Consider the following 17,411-nt stretch of genomic DNA (forward strand, 5'->3'; position numbering starts at 1 on the left):
CATACTCGATCGAATGCTTGTTGCACGTCGACAAAAACACCATTACAGTATTCTTTGTCATCGTATGGCTTAACGATGTGGTCCACAACCCAGTTGTGACCTAGTATCCTTGCATAGAGAGTAGCCAGAATCATTTGTGTAATCCAATGCTTCTAGCTTCTACTCGATGTGCTCTACTCTCTGGATCTTGAGCACTTCTTTTAGTTGGGGGCATTAGCGTTGCCACAGAGCATTGTCTTCGGGCTGGCAGGTGCGAAAGGAACGCCTGCGCTGCCTTCTGTTTAATCTAATCAAGTCTCGTATCTTTCTATTTTTACAATAGAGAGCTGTGCCTACACACACCTACGTGGTGTTGTGATGCTAGGACCTGCCTGCTGGGCAGCTTGCTTGCATCGTCAATCTGCTGAATCATATGCAGCTCCATATTCCGATCGATGGTTTCGCACAGCTTACTTTGCAAGACAGGAACTAAAGAGTGTCTAGAGAGCACCCTATAGTTTGGCAAGACGTCCGTGGGCTGGGTACTAATTTCCACAATTAAAGCCAAGTTTCCGCTGTGCAGGTGCCAGGAGTTTAAAATCCCTATAATCCTAATGGGTATTTATTGATACAGGGCAAAGAACCTATCGCTAGGACTCTTACCCGACGGGAAGCCAGACATCTATAGTGCGGTCACCCCACAGCCAGTGCCTATAAACGCTTTGGGTCCCACGGAGTTGAAAATAATGTTGAAATCGTTGATTTCGATTTTACCATTGGGCTGGAAGTATATCGTGCGCAGAGCGAAGACTGCTAAAGCAGTATTCACACTTACCGTAGATAACTAGAAGGAACTGTTGGCAATTGTGACCAGCGGGTAATGCATTAATTCATTTTTAACCAGCACAGCAACACCTGCTCTGACCCTAGCTCGTTGAAGTGTACTGGAAGTGTATAGTTGATAAATAAAGATCCTTGGCGTAAAGTTGTGAAGGAGTATTATTTCGCTCATAGGAACGACAAACTCAAGCTCAGGCGCTTTTTCTGAAATGCCATTAGCATTCCAGATCAATATGCGTAAGGAGGTCATTTTTAGACCAGAGTGTTGAAAATACTAAGGAATGGATTTTGGGTCCCCACATTTGAGTTTGCATCTCAGCAACCGGTCGATGGCTTTAGTCATATCAGAGACCAATTTCCCTAGAGCGTGAATTGAGTAGTGTTATTGTTGACGGCGTTATCCCATGCAGCAGGAGACTGGTAAGCAACGCAACCAGCCACTTGAACACCCTGATGAGCCCGACTCGGTTTAGTAGTGCGTTTGTTGGGGGTGACAGAATGATTTCCTCCACAGTGATCGCAGTTGGGTGGTACGCCAGCTGGCTTGTCACATTCCGAGGATCTGTGGTTCTGGCCACATCGGACGCATCGTGGCTGCATCCGGCAGAAGCAGGCAATATGTCCATAGCATTGGCAGCGTCTGCCTTGGGCGATCTCACTTTACTTGCGCATGGCCTCGATCTTGATCTTTTGCCTATTTATTATTTTAATATTATGTATGTCCCTGTTGTTGGACGCGGTCTCAATGTTTAAGGAGAACAAATTTATTGGCTCTTTGTGTACAACTTTTTGCTTAGCATCTCTTCTTTCATATGGCGGTGCAACGTGGAGTAGTGAAACCCCTTCACCACCACCCCTCTTATACACCTGGCTTATACTCCTGTAGCTGAAAGCTGTAGAACTCAATTTTGAAATCTTCCAGCTTGCTGACTTTAGTCTTTGTAAGCAGCGTTCGCATTTACTACACCGGAGCAGCAAGAGCTACAACTCGAACTAGCAACTGACCGCATTACTTGCTGTCGACTCTACTCAACAGCCACACCAGCAAAAAAAAACTCGCGACAGACAGCATTACTTGATATGCGTCTACTCAGCAGCCACACCAATAATTAAGTACTTATGATAAAAAAGGAACTTAAATAGCATTACAGAAAAAAGTCGCATTTACCATGCTGTTAGAATGCGAAGCAGACGCGCATGAATATGTGTGTGTACATATATACAGAAATTCTTAAAGCTGCTGCCCCAGCCAATTGCGTAGTTGCATATAACTTTGTTTTTTTCTTAACCGATCTTTATGAAATTTTCTACAGTATAATTGGGTTATTAACTTAATTTATAGCTCTGGGGTGGTAGCGGGGAGGTGGCGATAGGTTAAAAACGAAAGATACTTGACATATATATAATATTCTAGAAGTAACATATCATGTTTGGTGACTCTAGCTTTCATTATTTACCCAATTTGCTAAAAAAAACAGGATGTCGATATCGATTTTTATCGATTGCTTGGGAACAGAGTAAGTTATCGATTATCAAAAACAAACTACTGTAGGTGCTCCTAGCTCCCGCTCAGATCGAGTTTGTTTCCGATAATCGATAACTTACTCCGTTTCCAAGCAATCGATAAAAATCGATATCGATATCCTGTTTTTTGGGCAATTTTGGTAAATAATAAGAGTTAGAGTCACCAAATTTGACATATAGCTTCTAAAATTGAATATAAATATATGCATTTGATGTTGGAAGAAGAGGATTCAGGGTATCCCCTAGTCGGGAGCTCCCGACTAGAACCTCTTACTTGTTTTATTTATTAAACTGGCGTCTGTGCTTGAAAAGCTCCCAGTCGAAACCGCCCTCTCCAAAAGAACAGTTAAAGACTACCAAAGATGTAAAAGCGCACACAATTTTATTGAAAGCAAAAGCTAAGTAAGACAACCCCATTTTAAAGCGCAAAGATATATTTTTATTCCATAAAACAACTTATAATACTTAACATTAAAAAACATTAATATAACTGCGCTCTTCATTGCTTGCGGTATAATTATCGAATTTGTTTCACAAAATGTTTATAATTATACTTTAATTTTAATAAACACTTTTTACAAATAAAAGAGCTTTTCCGATAAGTTACTGGCAGTATCGCGTTGAATGCTTTGACCAATTAAGTAAGCCATCTTATGAGCGTACTGAAAAAATATTAAAAATTAAACAAAATAAGCAAACTTACAAGTATTAAGTAATATGATTTATAAATTAGTACCTATATGTCCTCAATAATTTTAGGATTTTTAATCATATTGTCATAAATCAGCATTAAAAGCCGAATAATTAAAGCCATGTTCGTCTGTTCGTTTGCCCCTTCGTCCGTCTGTCTGTTTCGCAGGCAATACATATGTCGGAAACTTCTGTATTGGATCTCTATATCATATGAACGATAGATCGGCGGGTAGGTTCTTGTTTGGCAATCCTTTTGGCAATCTAGGTATACTGTTTTAGTATACTCCTCATATATACTTTGGCGTAAAAAAAAAAATACAAAGTAAAAAACTAAGACAAACCAGCTCGTAGAGCAAGGGGCTGGCACCCCCGACTAGAACAACCTTGTTTTTGAAAGAAAAGGGCAAAATAATATCATATTATGATGAGAAATTGCATACGCTAACCATACATTTAGTAGTGTGCGCTATACTATTCTCATATAAAAAAACTCGATATTTAAATATAAAAACGGGCGTTAGCCCAAACTATCAGAGCGCATTCCTCTGCCCGTCTGTCTCTCTGTTCGTTTGTCTGCCTGCCTGTCTCTTTAAATGCGTAGACCTGAAAGACTATAAGAGCTAGAGATTAAAAGTTTGAAGTATACGTCCACCTATTACCAAGACTATTTTAAATTATTGATAACTCATGCATATAAGGGAGGGATATAGGGGACATCCTTCAAAACACGTGTTAATTGTGACTGAGCGTGTGCGAATACTGACTCTTTCATTGCCTACCTACTTCCAGACGTTTTTTAAGGTATATGCTTATCCTATAAGTACACAGATATAGTTAGCAAGCTGGACTTAAAATCTTACGATCAATGAAAGTTCGTTGCTCAGTGCCTTTAGCATGTGATACTCCTAACCTTCTTCTACCAAAACTTGATTAACACTCCACAATTAAAGAATAAAGTTCTTAACACTTGCTCAAAAACACGATTTTGATATCGATTTTTATGCACTTCTTATCAATTGGGCATCTTATTAATTATAGAAACACTGTGAATTTTTAGTCTATCTCCTTTAGGTTCTGAGATTTACGAGCTCATATGGCTACATCAGATAAGTCGATCAGTTGATGCGGATCAAGAATATATATTCTTTACGGCGTCGGACATGCTTTCTACTGATTTCAATTTTGAATGGGTCACAGTATATACACATGATTTTAAGCAAGGTTTTGATAATTTAAAACAACAGCCCAATTCTGATATGTTTTGAGATCGCCGCGTTCATGCATACTGACAGGGGACAATGGCTAGGCATCCTGAAGTATGCACATTCGTCTAATGTATGTCCACATATTTTTCGAAGTTACTTGCTACTTCAATTTACCACTGTTGCGTTTGGGACTTCCCAAATCGCCTTAACAGGTATTCCTTAACTTCTTATGTAGAGCTTTGAAAATAAGTTTGAAGCAAATCGGACAAAACTTAAAACAGCCCAAAAAGTCTTTGAATCGCATTTCTACCAAAGAAGTTTGGATTCTGCGAAAAGTGTGAAACACGTCTCAAATGATTTTTCATATAGACCTTTGAATATGATTTTGAGCGGGAAACGTTAGCTTCCAAATCTTTGACCCCCATTTCCACCAAGGAGGAATACATTTTTGTGAAACACCCCACAAATGAATTTGAACAAAGATAATTTAAAATGATGGTAAACAAAAAATGTTCATACAATCGTTTTTCGCGATTTTTGCATACTTGCGGGTGGAATTTCCCAAAACCCCGGCTTAACGTGCACCTTAATCACAGTCAGTCAGTCAGGACAACCAGTTTTATATATAGAATATTAATACTTTCAACCTGTATTCATAGTTCCTATCTAATGCTAAAAGTATACAAAAGGCTTTTGTGAATATTCTGATTTTTTCCTAGGTTCATTGTCACATTTTATATCGTACGTTGTCAACTTCTCATTTAAAACTATTGGAAAAAATTTGCAAACTTACCATACAACATGCAGGAATCCGTACAGTTCCAGGCCAGTTATAATACAGAAAGCATAACTTATAAGATAATTTTTGTATGATATCAGGACCATAATTTGCATCATCGCGTAAGACAATGAAATGTGTTGGACTGACGGAACCCTGTCGAACCATTTGTGAAACCAAAAAGAAATCATACATATGCGTTCTTGTAATATATTTATCAACCACCGTCCCCGGTAAAGGATTTTCGAAATTGTTGTTACTTTCCTGAAAATTTTAAAATAAATTGTTTAGCAGCCATTAATCTAAGTTTTGATTAGACATTATTTGATGTAATTAAAATTATTTATTCCCTCATTATAAAGCAACTCAATTTTCAAGTGAATTTTGATAGGATACTACATTAAGGAATTTTTAGATATTTTTTTATTTATCAAGCAACTGCTGTCAAGTGCGTAAGATCGATATTGTATAACCTGGTCAAGGCTAGTACCACCAATTCCATATAGAAATGACATAGATTTTTATTCATAATCTTTGCAAACAATAACACTGGTGAGGTAAGACACTGTTTGTATCTTTTAAATTGGTTCTTCCTGTCTCTGTCTCAATCTCTTACTCTATTTTCGTCGTTCGTCTTTATTTGTTAGGTACTGCATATGAACATATATATGCCAAGCATATATAAAAACAAGTAAGATGTTCTAGTCGGGAGCTCCCGACTAGGGAATACCCTGAACCCTCTCTTCTACCAACACCAAATGTATCTCGTTTGCCTTAGCAGTAATAAAAATATATTAGCAAAAAACAAGAGGTTCGAGTCGGGAGCTCCCGACTAGAGAATACCCTGAAACCTCTTATTCCAACACCAAATGCTGTTCGCTAGAGTGGGGATTTCTAGTTCAATTTGCTAAATAAGTTCACTCGTTAAATTTCTAGCCGTGAACTAAATCAGTTAGTTAGTTCACTCGTTCAGTTATTCAGTCGGTCATGAACGATGAATTCTGCTCAGCTATTCAGTCGGTCATGAACTTCGCTTAGTTCAGTTATGCAGTCAAATCAAAAGTGAAACTAAAATCCCGCTACCTTTTATGTTTAATAAGAACTGAACATCTCAAAAGAATGTATCGTTCTGGAACGACTGAACTGCTGAGTTGCATACAACGGTCATGACCGACTGAACGAGTATCAAGAATGTATCGGTCATGACCAACTGAACGAGTACAAAATACATCGTTATGACCGACTGAATAGCTGAACGAATAAACTAAATGACAGATTTAGTTTACAAATCACTGAATAAGTTCAGTAGTTCATTTTAATGACCCGTTCAATTAATAAAGATAAATTAAAAAAAAAAAAAAGTTCCCTTGGCAGGGATCGAACTCGCAGCTGATCGCATATAAAACATAAATACATCCACGATCACCGCTCTGAGATATGCACACATGCAAACACATGCTTATTCTTTTCTTACAGAAGAATGCATAGTTGATCTAATTTGTGGGTTGATATTTATAAAAAAAATATTTTTTTAAATAAATTTATAAGTACTATGAGTTTAATTACAAACTAAACTTAATGTCTAAATTATAAGCTAAGAAAACCATGGTCTAATGTGGAAATGTCGTTCTTGATGTCTGCGTTGCCAGCGTCTGTAGAAATGCGGAATTGGTGCAATTCGCAGGGGTTCACATTGCTTGGGAACCAACGAACTCTATTGACTTTGCTGATTCTTGTGCAATCGTTTTGGCGAATTTCTGATTCCATGGTAGCTGGCCAGCAAACGCGCTGTTAGCGTTTCCTAGCACGTTAACTTGTCACGTATGGAAACCAAATGTAAAAAGGCTGATTATTCAAATGTTGGTATTTTGGGTAACTAAGGTGTTATATCCTGCCTCTCTGATCTCGAAAGTCTCGGTGATCGTGAATGTATTTATGTTTTGTATGCTATTTTCCGGGGGACCTTCTGTTTCGCTAACCTTGGCTGGTCGCTGTTTGTTGCTAGTGGGTGTAGCTGTTACCCCAATAATAATGGTTTGTCTGCAAAGTTGAGTTTTATTATGTAGGTTACGAAAACCAATAGTATTCCGCATGTTACTTCGAGATTTGTAATGGTTTTAGTCTTGAAGTTGGCTCGTAAAGCGCCTATCCTCTCTATGTTCTTAGTATGGAGACCTTTAATCAGCTGTAGTGGCAACACATCTTCTATTGCTGTTAATGGTATCTCCATTTGGATCATGGCTGGTAGTGGTTTAAAGTTGGATGTTTATAAGTGGAAAAAATGCATTTTGCCGAATGTACAGATATTAAGCTATTCAATGAACAGATGTTTCGCTAAACTTCGTGTACGTCCTTTAATGTTTGCTAACGCTAATTGCGACTATTGCAGAGTCAAACATACTCCTAAAAGCATGACATTCAACAGACTTATTAAGAGGCAGGAGACACAACTTGTTTACGGCTCTTTGCATGAGTCCAGGTGTGGTTCATATATCGGCTACACGAGATACTTCAACCTTCCTAGGACTTAGATGTTTCATCCTTGACGAGGAGCATGTTATTGACGCACAACGCTAATGCTTGAGTACGCCGTTTAGCCCAGTGTTTCAGCAAGGTGAAATACTCTTCTTTCCACCGAGGCCAGAACACCTGTTGCAGCTGTCTTACTCGCTGCCATCCAAACAAGCGGTTGTAGTTTAGTTTGGTTAAATTAGGCTCGATGATGGCTGTTAGAGGACAACCTAACAAGAGGCCAGGACAGGAGTCGGGCAGGTTTCTCTGAAAGCGAGTATAATAAGAACCTCGTAGGTGCTTCCGACTTATAGAAGAAAGGTCCGCAATAATAGACTTACGTTACGGTGAACGCTCGAAAGGCTTCCACGCGCTCTTTGGGAAGACTCGCTATCTAGGAGAGCGCGGAGACCAGGGTTTAAATTCCAATCATGAAACGTAACATTAGGATGTTGCTCCGCATAGTCTAGAGACGAATTGCTAAGCCTGCCACTCACACGGAGAAGATCACCTTCATCCAGGAATGATGCAAAAGATGAGATGGGTTTTACACATTTCCGTGAGAACGAATCTCCCTGATATCATTCCACAAGTTCGTTCTCTGTACAAGCCGAAGAAGGATCCGAGTCCCGTGACGAACATCTGCAACATTGAGTCCATGATTCCTTATACGCTTCACAAATACACAAATCCGAATGTACGCTGTATGGAGCCAAATGATTTCGTGTACTTTCGTGACTTGATGATAAGCATTTTTGCCTTAATTCAATTATTGGAAATTCAGGAAGACAATACGCCTAATAGATACTTTGCGCCATAACACCAGAGCTTCGATCGAGCTCAAATCGAAGTAACTAAGCTGGCAGGGTGGCTCATTTTCCGACTTCTGAGAGAAAAAATATGAGAGACTAGCGGGTATTGCCCGGCCTTGCCCGTGAAACCTTTTGAGCTACAAATTTTGTATATTATCTACCCGTACCATCTAGATCTCCAATTATATTCAAAAATATGTTTAAAGTGCATCGAATAAGGAACCAAATGTCGTCAGAGGTTTCCGCCCTTCTTAGTCTTGTGATAAGAATATTGAGGCCGAATAAAAAATGTGCGTTTATTAAACCTTTGACCCGCATTTTCCATCAAATTACGGTGAACCTTGCGATGGCGTGTCAAACAGTTTCTGATCTTTGAAAATGAGTTTGATATCGATAGTCACCCAAAAAGTTATGTTAAGTTTTTTAAACAAATTTCCACAGTTGCGGATGGAATTTTCTAAATCGAAGAAACACGTATTCATTACATTATTTTTATATTGAGCTTTGAAAATAAGTTTGATGCAAATCGAAAATAACTTAAAACTTTTCCGAAATAATCTTTGAATCTTCTACCTAGGAAGCTTGGATTCTGCGAAACGCGTAAGACACGTCTCAAATGATTCTTCTTAAAGAACTTTGGAAATAGATTTGAACACGAAACGTCACCCACCAAATCTTTGACCCCCATTTCCACCAAGGAGAGATGCATTTTGCGAGAAGTGTGAAACACCCCTCAAATGAATTTGAATAGATCTTTGAAAATGAGTTTGAGGGCGATTTCACACAAACAAAGCCCCGTCTTTACGTGCACCTTCATCACATAAGGTAGCTACACTGAAAATTTCAGCTTCCTCGCTCTTAAAGTTTTGTCTGTGCGTTGATCACCAATCAGTCAGTCAGTCAGGCAACTTGCGCTCCGTTTTAGTCGTTGCGGACGAGTCTTTCGTGGGGCGTAGTGTGGTCCAAGTGCACGTAACATTGAATTTATCGACGTAAGCTGCTGCATTGCTGAGTCCGAACGAGCGTTCTTGTGGGCGAACTATCGTTAAAGGGTTGATTTCTGATGGAAGTTTGAGTGTGACGTGGAAGCGAAACATTCGCACTCAGGAGTGCTCTAAAACATAATCTTCAGGAAGCGGTCTAGGCCGAACATGGCCAGAGCAGAGGCGCTAGCAAACTTTAACACCGTTCTCCAACTTCAAGACAATCCCAACCCCACCTTTGTTGTGATCTGCTGACTGTCGGGGCTATGAGGAGATTGCTAGGTAGGTTCCTTTAAAGTTGAATCACATGCTGTAGCTATTGAAGACAATCAAACAGTTGGACCTGGCATAATTTGAAGTTTATTGTCCATCCACTGAACGACTTCCGGTTTGTGGTGTCTCCAGCACCCATCAGCATGGACATAAAAGAAATTTGTTTTCCAGACTTCTTGTAATGCAAACTCAGCTCTGTCTTATGTTCTCGATTGGGATGCAGGCAGCGTAACTGAGTGCCTAAAATCAGGACATGGCCATATATAATATTAAACATATCACTGATGGATATCTGGCTTGGTAAGCTCGCTCGCAATAATTGGCTTCACATTCAAGTTGAAAACCAGCCTCTGGCGGTGTAGCATAAGTTTTAAAGTTTTGCATTACATCACATTACTTGACTTACCAACGCGATTCTACATCAAGAAAATGGTTCAGCTGGCACCATCAAGGACATCGAACTCATTAGATATCAGCGTTTTAACACTAAAGGGAGTTTTTGTATGTACTAGCAACATTCTGGCTATCATCAACACAACTATAATGTACACATTGTTGTCATTTCGACGTCACGACAGATATAGCTCACTGGTTCAAGATACTGGTTTAGGACACGTGCAATCTTTCGCCAATAAAACCCTTTAGATGGCATAAAGCAAATTAATGTTAAGATAATCAGAACATACGATCTTCTGGCGCTTGTACATTCTCTTCAGATCAGCTCAAAACTCTACAGCGGTGAATTGGCGAAAAACGTTTTTATGAAACTTTACCATCCGATCGGTCTCAAACTCAAACTAAAGATCATTGTTCAAATTCATTCGAGCTCCATTATTTATTTTATTATCGGGGACTAAAGTATTTTTTTATATATGGATAATATAGTTTTAAATAACTTACCGAAAAGAATCGAGTATTATTACGCTTTTGAACTATTATAAAGGTAATTTTAATACTCTTATTACACACTTCAAACTGCGGAATTTCGTACTTGGCACATACATTCAACTGACCATCGCCAACCCCATCTCTGAAATAAAAAATATAATAATTACATATTAACTGCGGGTAATGCTGGAACTCTCACGAGTACAAATTAAACTAGCGTCTAACATAAATGTCCACAAAGAATGTGTGACGACTTACTTTACGCACAGACACCAACAAGCTGAGCACTTGTACGCAGCGTGGTAATCAAACCAGACGCAAGGATTTAGCAACAGCCAGATAAGACGCTCTCTGCAACGCAGACTCGGCGCGTGTATATGAGAACAGAAAAGGGACAGCGCAACAAGCTGCGCTACAGACTGCGATCAAGGCAGCGAAACAACAAATAATTAAAAGTAAAATAGGGGATACTCTGAACTAACAACTTCTACCAACACCAAATGCAGCTCGCGCTATGCGCTCGTTTGCTTTAGTAGTTATACAAATTTTTGAACTCGCAACTGACCGCATTGCTTGCTGCCGCCTCTACTCAACAGCCAAACCAATAATTGAGGCTTAATGAGAAAAAAAGGATTAAAATAGCAGCGCAGAAAAAAATACAATCGCAATTGCAATACTGTTGATAGAATTCAAAGATGACGCGCATGAATGTATACAGAAATTCATGCAATTTACGCATGTAGCCAAAAACGTTTTCTTAATATCATTTATGTTTCCTAAGCGATCAAGATCAATTGTCAAAAAGTCAATTGCATTAAAATTGTGGCTTAAGTACAAGTTTGTTTATTAACTTGATTTATAGCTATGGGGTAAAATCGAGAAGGGGGGATGGTTGTAAAATGAAAGGTACTTGAATATATATATGTATATATATATATATATATATACATATATATATATATATATATATTAGTACTATTCTAAAAGATACATGTCAAGTTTGGTGGTTCTAGCTCTTATTATTTAGCAAACTTGCTAAAAAGGATTTCGATATCAATGTTTATCGATTCAAGTAATCGATAACCGATAACCGTGGCAAGTTATCAATTATCGGAAACAAATTCAAATCTCCAGCTCATAGGTTCTAAGATCCTTGCGTTCATACTGACAGACGGACATGGCTAGATCGACTCGGCTTTTGATGCTGATCAAGAATATATATACTTTATGGGGCCGGAGATGCTTCCATTTGCCTGTTACATAGATTTGCACAAATACATTATACCATTTTTATCCATTCTTAACAAGTTCAGGTTATAACAAATGCATTTGCCAACGACAAAGATATAAAATAACACATTTATAATACTTTACGAATTATAAAGGTGAGTTTATAAAAGCATCTTTTTTTTTTTGTTTGCAGATCCCTTTTTGAGGAAGGCAGATGAGGCTGCTAATAACAAAAAAGCGAATCTAGACCTCAAATTTGTGCGCCAAGTTTTTATTTCTTGGCTTAGTAATTTTTTTACGTAACAAAATCTAGATAATATCACAGTAAGACAATTTTCTTTCCTCTCTACCAAGCTAAAATTATATATTATGAGTAAAAAAAAGGGAATGCCGAGTTTGATGAACAAACAAATAAATATAATATACAACATATAATATATATTATACAAATCATTTTTCGATCGATTCTTCTTATAATTCTTTAAAATATAGTACTGCAATATTAATAAAATGGCTTTTATGTATTATATAAACTAATAATTAACGGGATTGGTCAATGTCTTGAAAAAAGTATTTTATATAAGAGCTAAATTATCGACCGATCGTTGATTGAGATTTACATGTAAGGAGCTTAGAAAAACTAGGAAATGCCTAGGCTGGTTAAGATATCTGATATAAAAATGCATTAGAATCGTATTGTAATTCGATCCTACCGGTTCCAACACTTGTATCGCCTGCTTGAATTACAAAACAATTTCGATACTACTTGCACTTTCAATATTATTAACAACCGGAAACACCAACGAATTTTTATACCCTGAACCCATTAAAAATGAGTATAAGGGTATATTGTATTTGTGCAAAATTCAACTGTATGTAACTGACAGAAGTAAGCTTCTCCGACCCCATAAAGTATATATATATTCTTGATCAGCATCAATAGCCGAGTCGATCTAGCCATGTCCGTCTGTCTGTTTTAGATGTAGATGTTTCTAGTTCCCGCGCAGATCGAGTTTGTTTCCGATAATCGATAACTTACTCCGTTTCCAAGCAATCGATAAAAATCGAGATATTTCAAGTATCTTTCATTTAATACCTATCGCCAACTCCCCGCTACCACCACAGACCTATAAATCAAGTTAATAACCCAACTTTTATTGCCAACCAATTTAAACCACAATTTAAATGCAATTGACTTATTCAGAATACACAAATATTCTATGGTACAAGAAGATATACTGTAGAAAATTTTATAAAGAAGCAACTGCGCAATTGAATGGGGCAGCAGCTTTAAGAATTTCTGTATACATGTACACACACACATTCATGCGCGTCTGCTTCGCATTCTAATAGCATGGTAGTTGCATCTTTTTTTTGTAATCTTATTTTAGTTCCTTTTTTATCATAAGTACATAACTGTTGGTGTGGCTGCTCAGTAGAGGCATAGCTAGTGGTGCGGTCAGTCGCGAGTTCGAGCCCTGCCAAGGGAACCTTTTTTATTAATTTATTTGGTGTTGGAATAAGAGGGTTCAGGGTATCCCCTAGTCGGGAGCTCCCGACTAGAACCTCTTGTTTCTAATTGGGTTCAAATGGTGAGTATGTATTTCATGCTACGAAGATCAGTGATCCCATAAAGTATATATATTCTTTAGCAGCATCAATAGCAGAGTCGATCTAGCCATGCCTGTCTGTCTATCCGCCCGTCCGTATGTATGAACGCAAGGATCTCAGAGACTATAAGAGATAAAGACTTGAAATTCGAAACGTAGGCCTAATGCCCGGGCAGTACGAGTTTGTTTCCGATAATCGATATCTTGCTTCGCTTCCAAGTAATCAATCCAAATCGATACCGAAATTGGTTCGAGCAGTTTCTAGAATAGTTTGTATATTTGATATATTATTATATTTCTTTTTGAGAATATACAAATATTCTGTAGTATAATAAGATAGTGTCTCAAAATTTTTATTAAGATCGGTTAAGAAGCACAGAATTTATTGAAGAAAACATGTAGCTATATATATATATATATTGGCATCCCACATGTCAGCGGCAGCATACATTAATACGCATGTTTTTTTAATTATCTCAACAGCATTGCAAATGCGATTAAATTGTGTTCTGTGGTGCTATTTTTATCTGTTTTGTTTTTCTTATTGGAACTCAATTATTGGTGTGGCTGTTGATTAGAGGCGGCGGCAAGTGGGGTGGTTTGCTGCGAGTTCGAGCGCTACCGAGGGAACTTTTTTTTAAGGTCCAGGGTATCCTCTAGTCGGGAGCTCCCGACTAGAGCCCCTTACTTGCATGAACTGGAGCCCTTCTTAGACTGTTCAGGTTGTCAAGCTTCTCAAGCTCCGAGCTAGATCTATTCACTAGCGGTAAAAAAAAATGCTAACAGCGTCCAACTACGATAGTCAACTAGCACTCTCCATTAGTTAACAAGCAAATTTTTGGAAATACTATTAGAAAGTTAAGTTGGCGCACAACGGTTAAAGTAATTTGAAGTATATTAAAACCTAATTTTCGAACGTTAAGTGTTGACACAGTTTTTGTTTTAGTAATAATACATTTACTTTTAATAAAAAGTACTCATACCTGTAAATTATAACATTATCAGGGAAGTAACCATTTCGTGTCTTATAGCATTCTAGTGCAGCTTCAAAAGACGAGGTAAGTCCATTAACAATCTCTTCCTTTTTAGTTTGTATAACAGCTTTACTGTACCAATGCGTATAAGATGAGTTTAGCGAAGCTACTAATGCTGCAATAATATTTACGATATTATGAATTAAATTTTATCAATATTATTATTTAACATACCAGCTACAGAGCTTCCCTTTTGACGAGGATCATGATATGAGTCGATTCCACAGATCATTACATTTTTAAAGGGAATTTTTACAGTCCACAATGATCCTCCTATTTTGCAATTCATTTGCAAAATAATCTTTTGGACAATGGAACGATTTTTCGTTTCGTTGGATAACGTCCTTGAATTTATTACCTTTAAATATACACTACATTACTGAAGTATATTAAATTGTGGAAAACAAATATATAGCCTGACATGCATGTCAGTTTAAGTTCAAGGCAGTTATACTGCGAAACGAATTCGCATACATATATGCCCTGAATGTACGCCGCTTAGATAATAGCACTATAATACAAATTTTAACCAAAATCTTGTACTTTTTTTTTTTTTTTGAAGTGTTCCTCTTTCTCTTCAAGCACTAACACCTTAAGTTTACATATTATTCATCATTCACAGCCGTCTATAAAGCTATGTTCGTGTATCTATTTTATGAGCTCAATTTCATTAGTATTAGATTCTTTAACATGATCAATCGGTCGGTATCTTAACATATCAGATTATTATTTATTGAAATAGTAATTTATAAATTTTCGAGTTCAAAAATTTTCTTTATTATAGTTTTTTATTGATTGATTTGTTATCTTTTTAGTCAAAAATTTAAACACAGTATCTATCTTTTAGCATCTTAGTTCTCTTATACCAAACAGCTAAAAAAGATGTGCATATTATATTTTTGCAATAAACTTTGGAAGTTCACGCGTGCATATGTATTTATATGTACAAATGTATGCATTTGAAGAGCGCACTGCCGACATTATATAATATAGATTCATCGTTATAAGACGAGCTGAGCGGATCATCCGTTTTTATTTGTTTGTGTATTAACTCCTTTTGTATTGAAATCAGAATTCTATAATTCCCATTAATTCATCTGAATATTCCAAGCTTTATCGGACGATAAATATTGAAGTTACTTTAGGCCAACATAAAAAGCGCCACTTTTGTGTGTATTAAGTGTATTTTTATCTGTATGCGCAGAAAAAAGTTCAAAAGTTTAACAGGGAAGCTCAGGCACTCGACCAGTGGTGAATTTATTAAAATATATTTAAATCTTTATAGCCTCTCTGTTTTTTAACCGATCTTGATACAATTATGCAGAAGTCGTTATTGTGTCCAGGGACATTTGTTTATTCGCAAAAATAAGAGTAGCCCGAATATTAAATCTCAAAATATTAATGTGGTTCCAATAGGAATATTTATACCTTGAACCCATTAAAATGGGTTAAAGAGGGTATTATGTATTTGTGTAAATGTATGTAACAGGCAGAAGGAAGCATCTCCGCCCCATAAAGTATATATATTCTTGATCAGCATCAATAGCCGAGTCGATCTAGGCATGTCCGTCTGTCCGTATGTATGAACACAAGGATATCAGAACCTATAAGAGCTAGAAACTAATCGAAATTTTGGATGTAGGTCCTCCTAGTGCCTGCGTAGATCGAGTTTGTTTGCGATAATCGATAACTTACTCCGTTTCCAAGAAATCGATAAAAATCAATATCCACATCCTGTTCTCTTGAGCGAATTGGGTAAATATTAAGAGCTAGAGTCACCAAACTGATATGTTGCTTCTAGAATATAATTATATATATCAAGTATCTTTCATTTTACACCCATCGCTACCTCCCCGCTACCACCGCAGAGCTGTAAATCAAGTTAACAACTCAACTTGTATTGCCCACAAATTTAAGCCACAATTTTAATGCAATTAGCTTTTTGAGAATACGCAAATATTCTATGTCACAATAAGATATACTGTAGAAAATTTCATTAAGATCGGGTAAGAAAGACCCAAACGTTATGTGTTGTACTACGCAATTGGATGGGGCAGCTAGCGAAACCTTCAAGAATTTCTGTGTACATGTACACACACATTCATGTGCGTCTTCTTCGAATTCTATCAACAGCATTGTAATTGCGATTGTTTCTGTGCTGTTTCAGTTCGTTTTTTCTCAATAATACTTAATAATTGGTGTGGCTGTTGAGTAGAGACATAACAAGTGGTGCTATGAGTCGGAAACTATTTTATTATTTTTTTGAGATGGTGTGGCTATTGAGTAGTGTCGTCAGCAACTAATTAGGTCAGTTGCAAGTTCGAACCCTGCCAAGGGAAATTTTTTTTTTTTATTTTTCTCTATTACTTCAAACGAGCTCGTGGCGCGGTTTCAGGTTTCAAGGTATTCTCTAGTCGGGAGCTCCCGACTAGACCCTCTTACTTGGTTTTGACACGTTTTAGGCAAAATTCAACGCTCTTAGATGAAATGAAAAAATGAAAAAACATTTCGGTTTTTTCAAGATATCTTGCCCAAACTCGGCATTTATTAATTTCACTTTACTCCTCATATATATGCAAAATTTAGTTGTATGAAAAAACATTTTGTTTATCCAGATATCTTGCCCAAACTCGGCATTAACTATTTTCCCTGTGCTTCTTAGATACGGGCAAAGCACTATAAGCATTATGAAAAAAAGCCTTTCTTTCTCGTTTTCTTTATCACTTCAAACGAGCGCGTTGCGCGAACTGTATTTGGTGTTGAATAAAAGGTTTCAGGGTTTTCTCTAGTCGGGAGCTCCCGACTAGACCCTTTTACTTGTTTTGATACGTTTTAGGCAAAATTCAACGCTCTTGTATGGACTTGCGGGTTAAATGTTTAAAAAACATACTTTTTTTTGGGCAGAATCCGTTGATTTCAACTGGTTGTTCCTTACACGATGGACTTTAAACACATTTTCAAATAGTTTTTTACTGAGGTTGTCTCGGTAAAAAATCAAAATCTTTTAAGTCTATGCTAATATTTCTGAATGGATAATGCTACAAGAGCTTG

At 37.3% G+C, this 17,411-nt stretch overlaps 1 protein-coding gene across 2 annotated transcripts in view; it reads right to left on the minus strand.

Annotated features, from left to right (window-relative positions):
- Positions 1-2,825: 2,825 nt before the first annotated feature.
- The window catches only part of LOC115769289 (protein argonaute-3), a 31,949-nt gene continuing 17,363 nt past the window's right edge, over positions 2,826-17,411 (minus strand). For both annotated transcript variants that reach the window (XM_030714015.1, XM_030714016.1), the window contains exons 4-8: positions 14,535-14,718; positions 14,310-14,475; positions 10,499-10,628; positions 5,035-5,283; positions 2,826-3,005 (exon numbers count right to left, since the gene is read on the minus strand). In XM_030714015.1, the coding sequence (XP_030569875.1) occupies positions 2,919-3,005; positions 5,035-5,283; positions 10,499-10,628; positions 14,310-14,475; positions 14,535-14,718 (816 nt within the window). In that variant the 3' untranslated portion in view covers positions 2,826-2,918. The remainder of the gene's footprint in view (positions 3,006-5,034; positions 5,284-10,498; positions 10,629-14,309; positions 14,476-14,534; positions 14,719-17,411) is intronic.

The sequence above is a fragment of the Drosophila novamexicana genome, unplaced genomic scaffold (assembly GCF_003285875.2).
Source record: "Drosophila novamexicana strain 15010-1031.04,08,12 unplaced genomic scaffold, DnovRS2.1 tig00004549-arrow-arrow-pilon, whole genome shotgun sequence".
Classification (NCBI taxonomy): Eukaryota; Metazoa; Arthropoda; class Insecta; order Diptera; family Drosophilidae; genus Drosophila; species Drosophila novamexicana.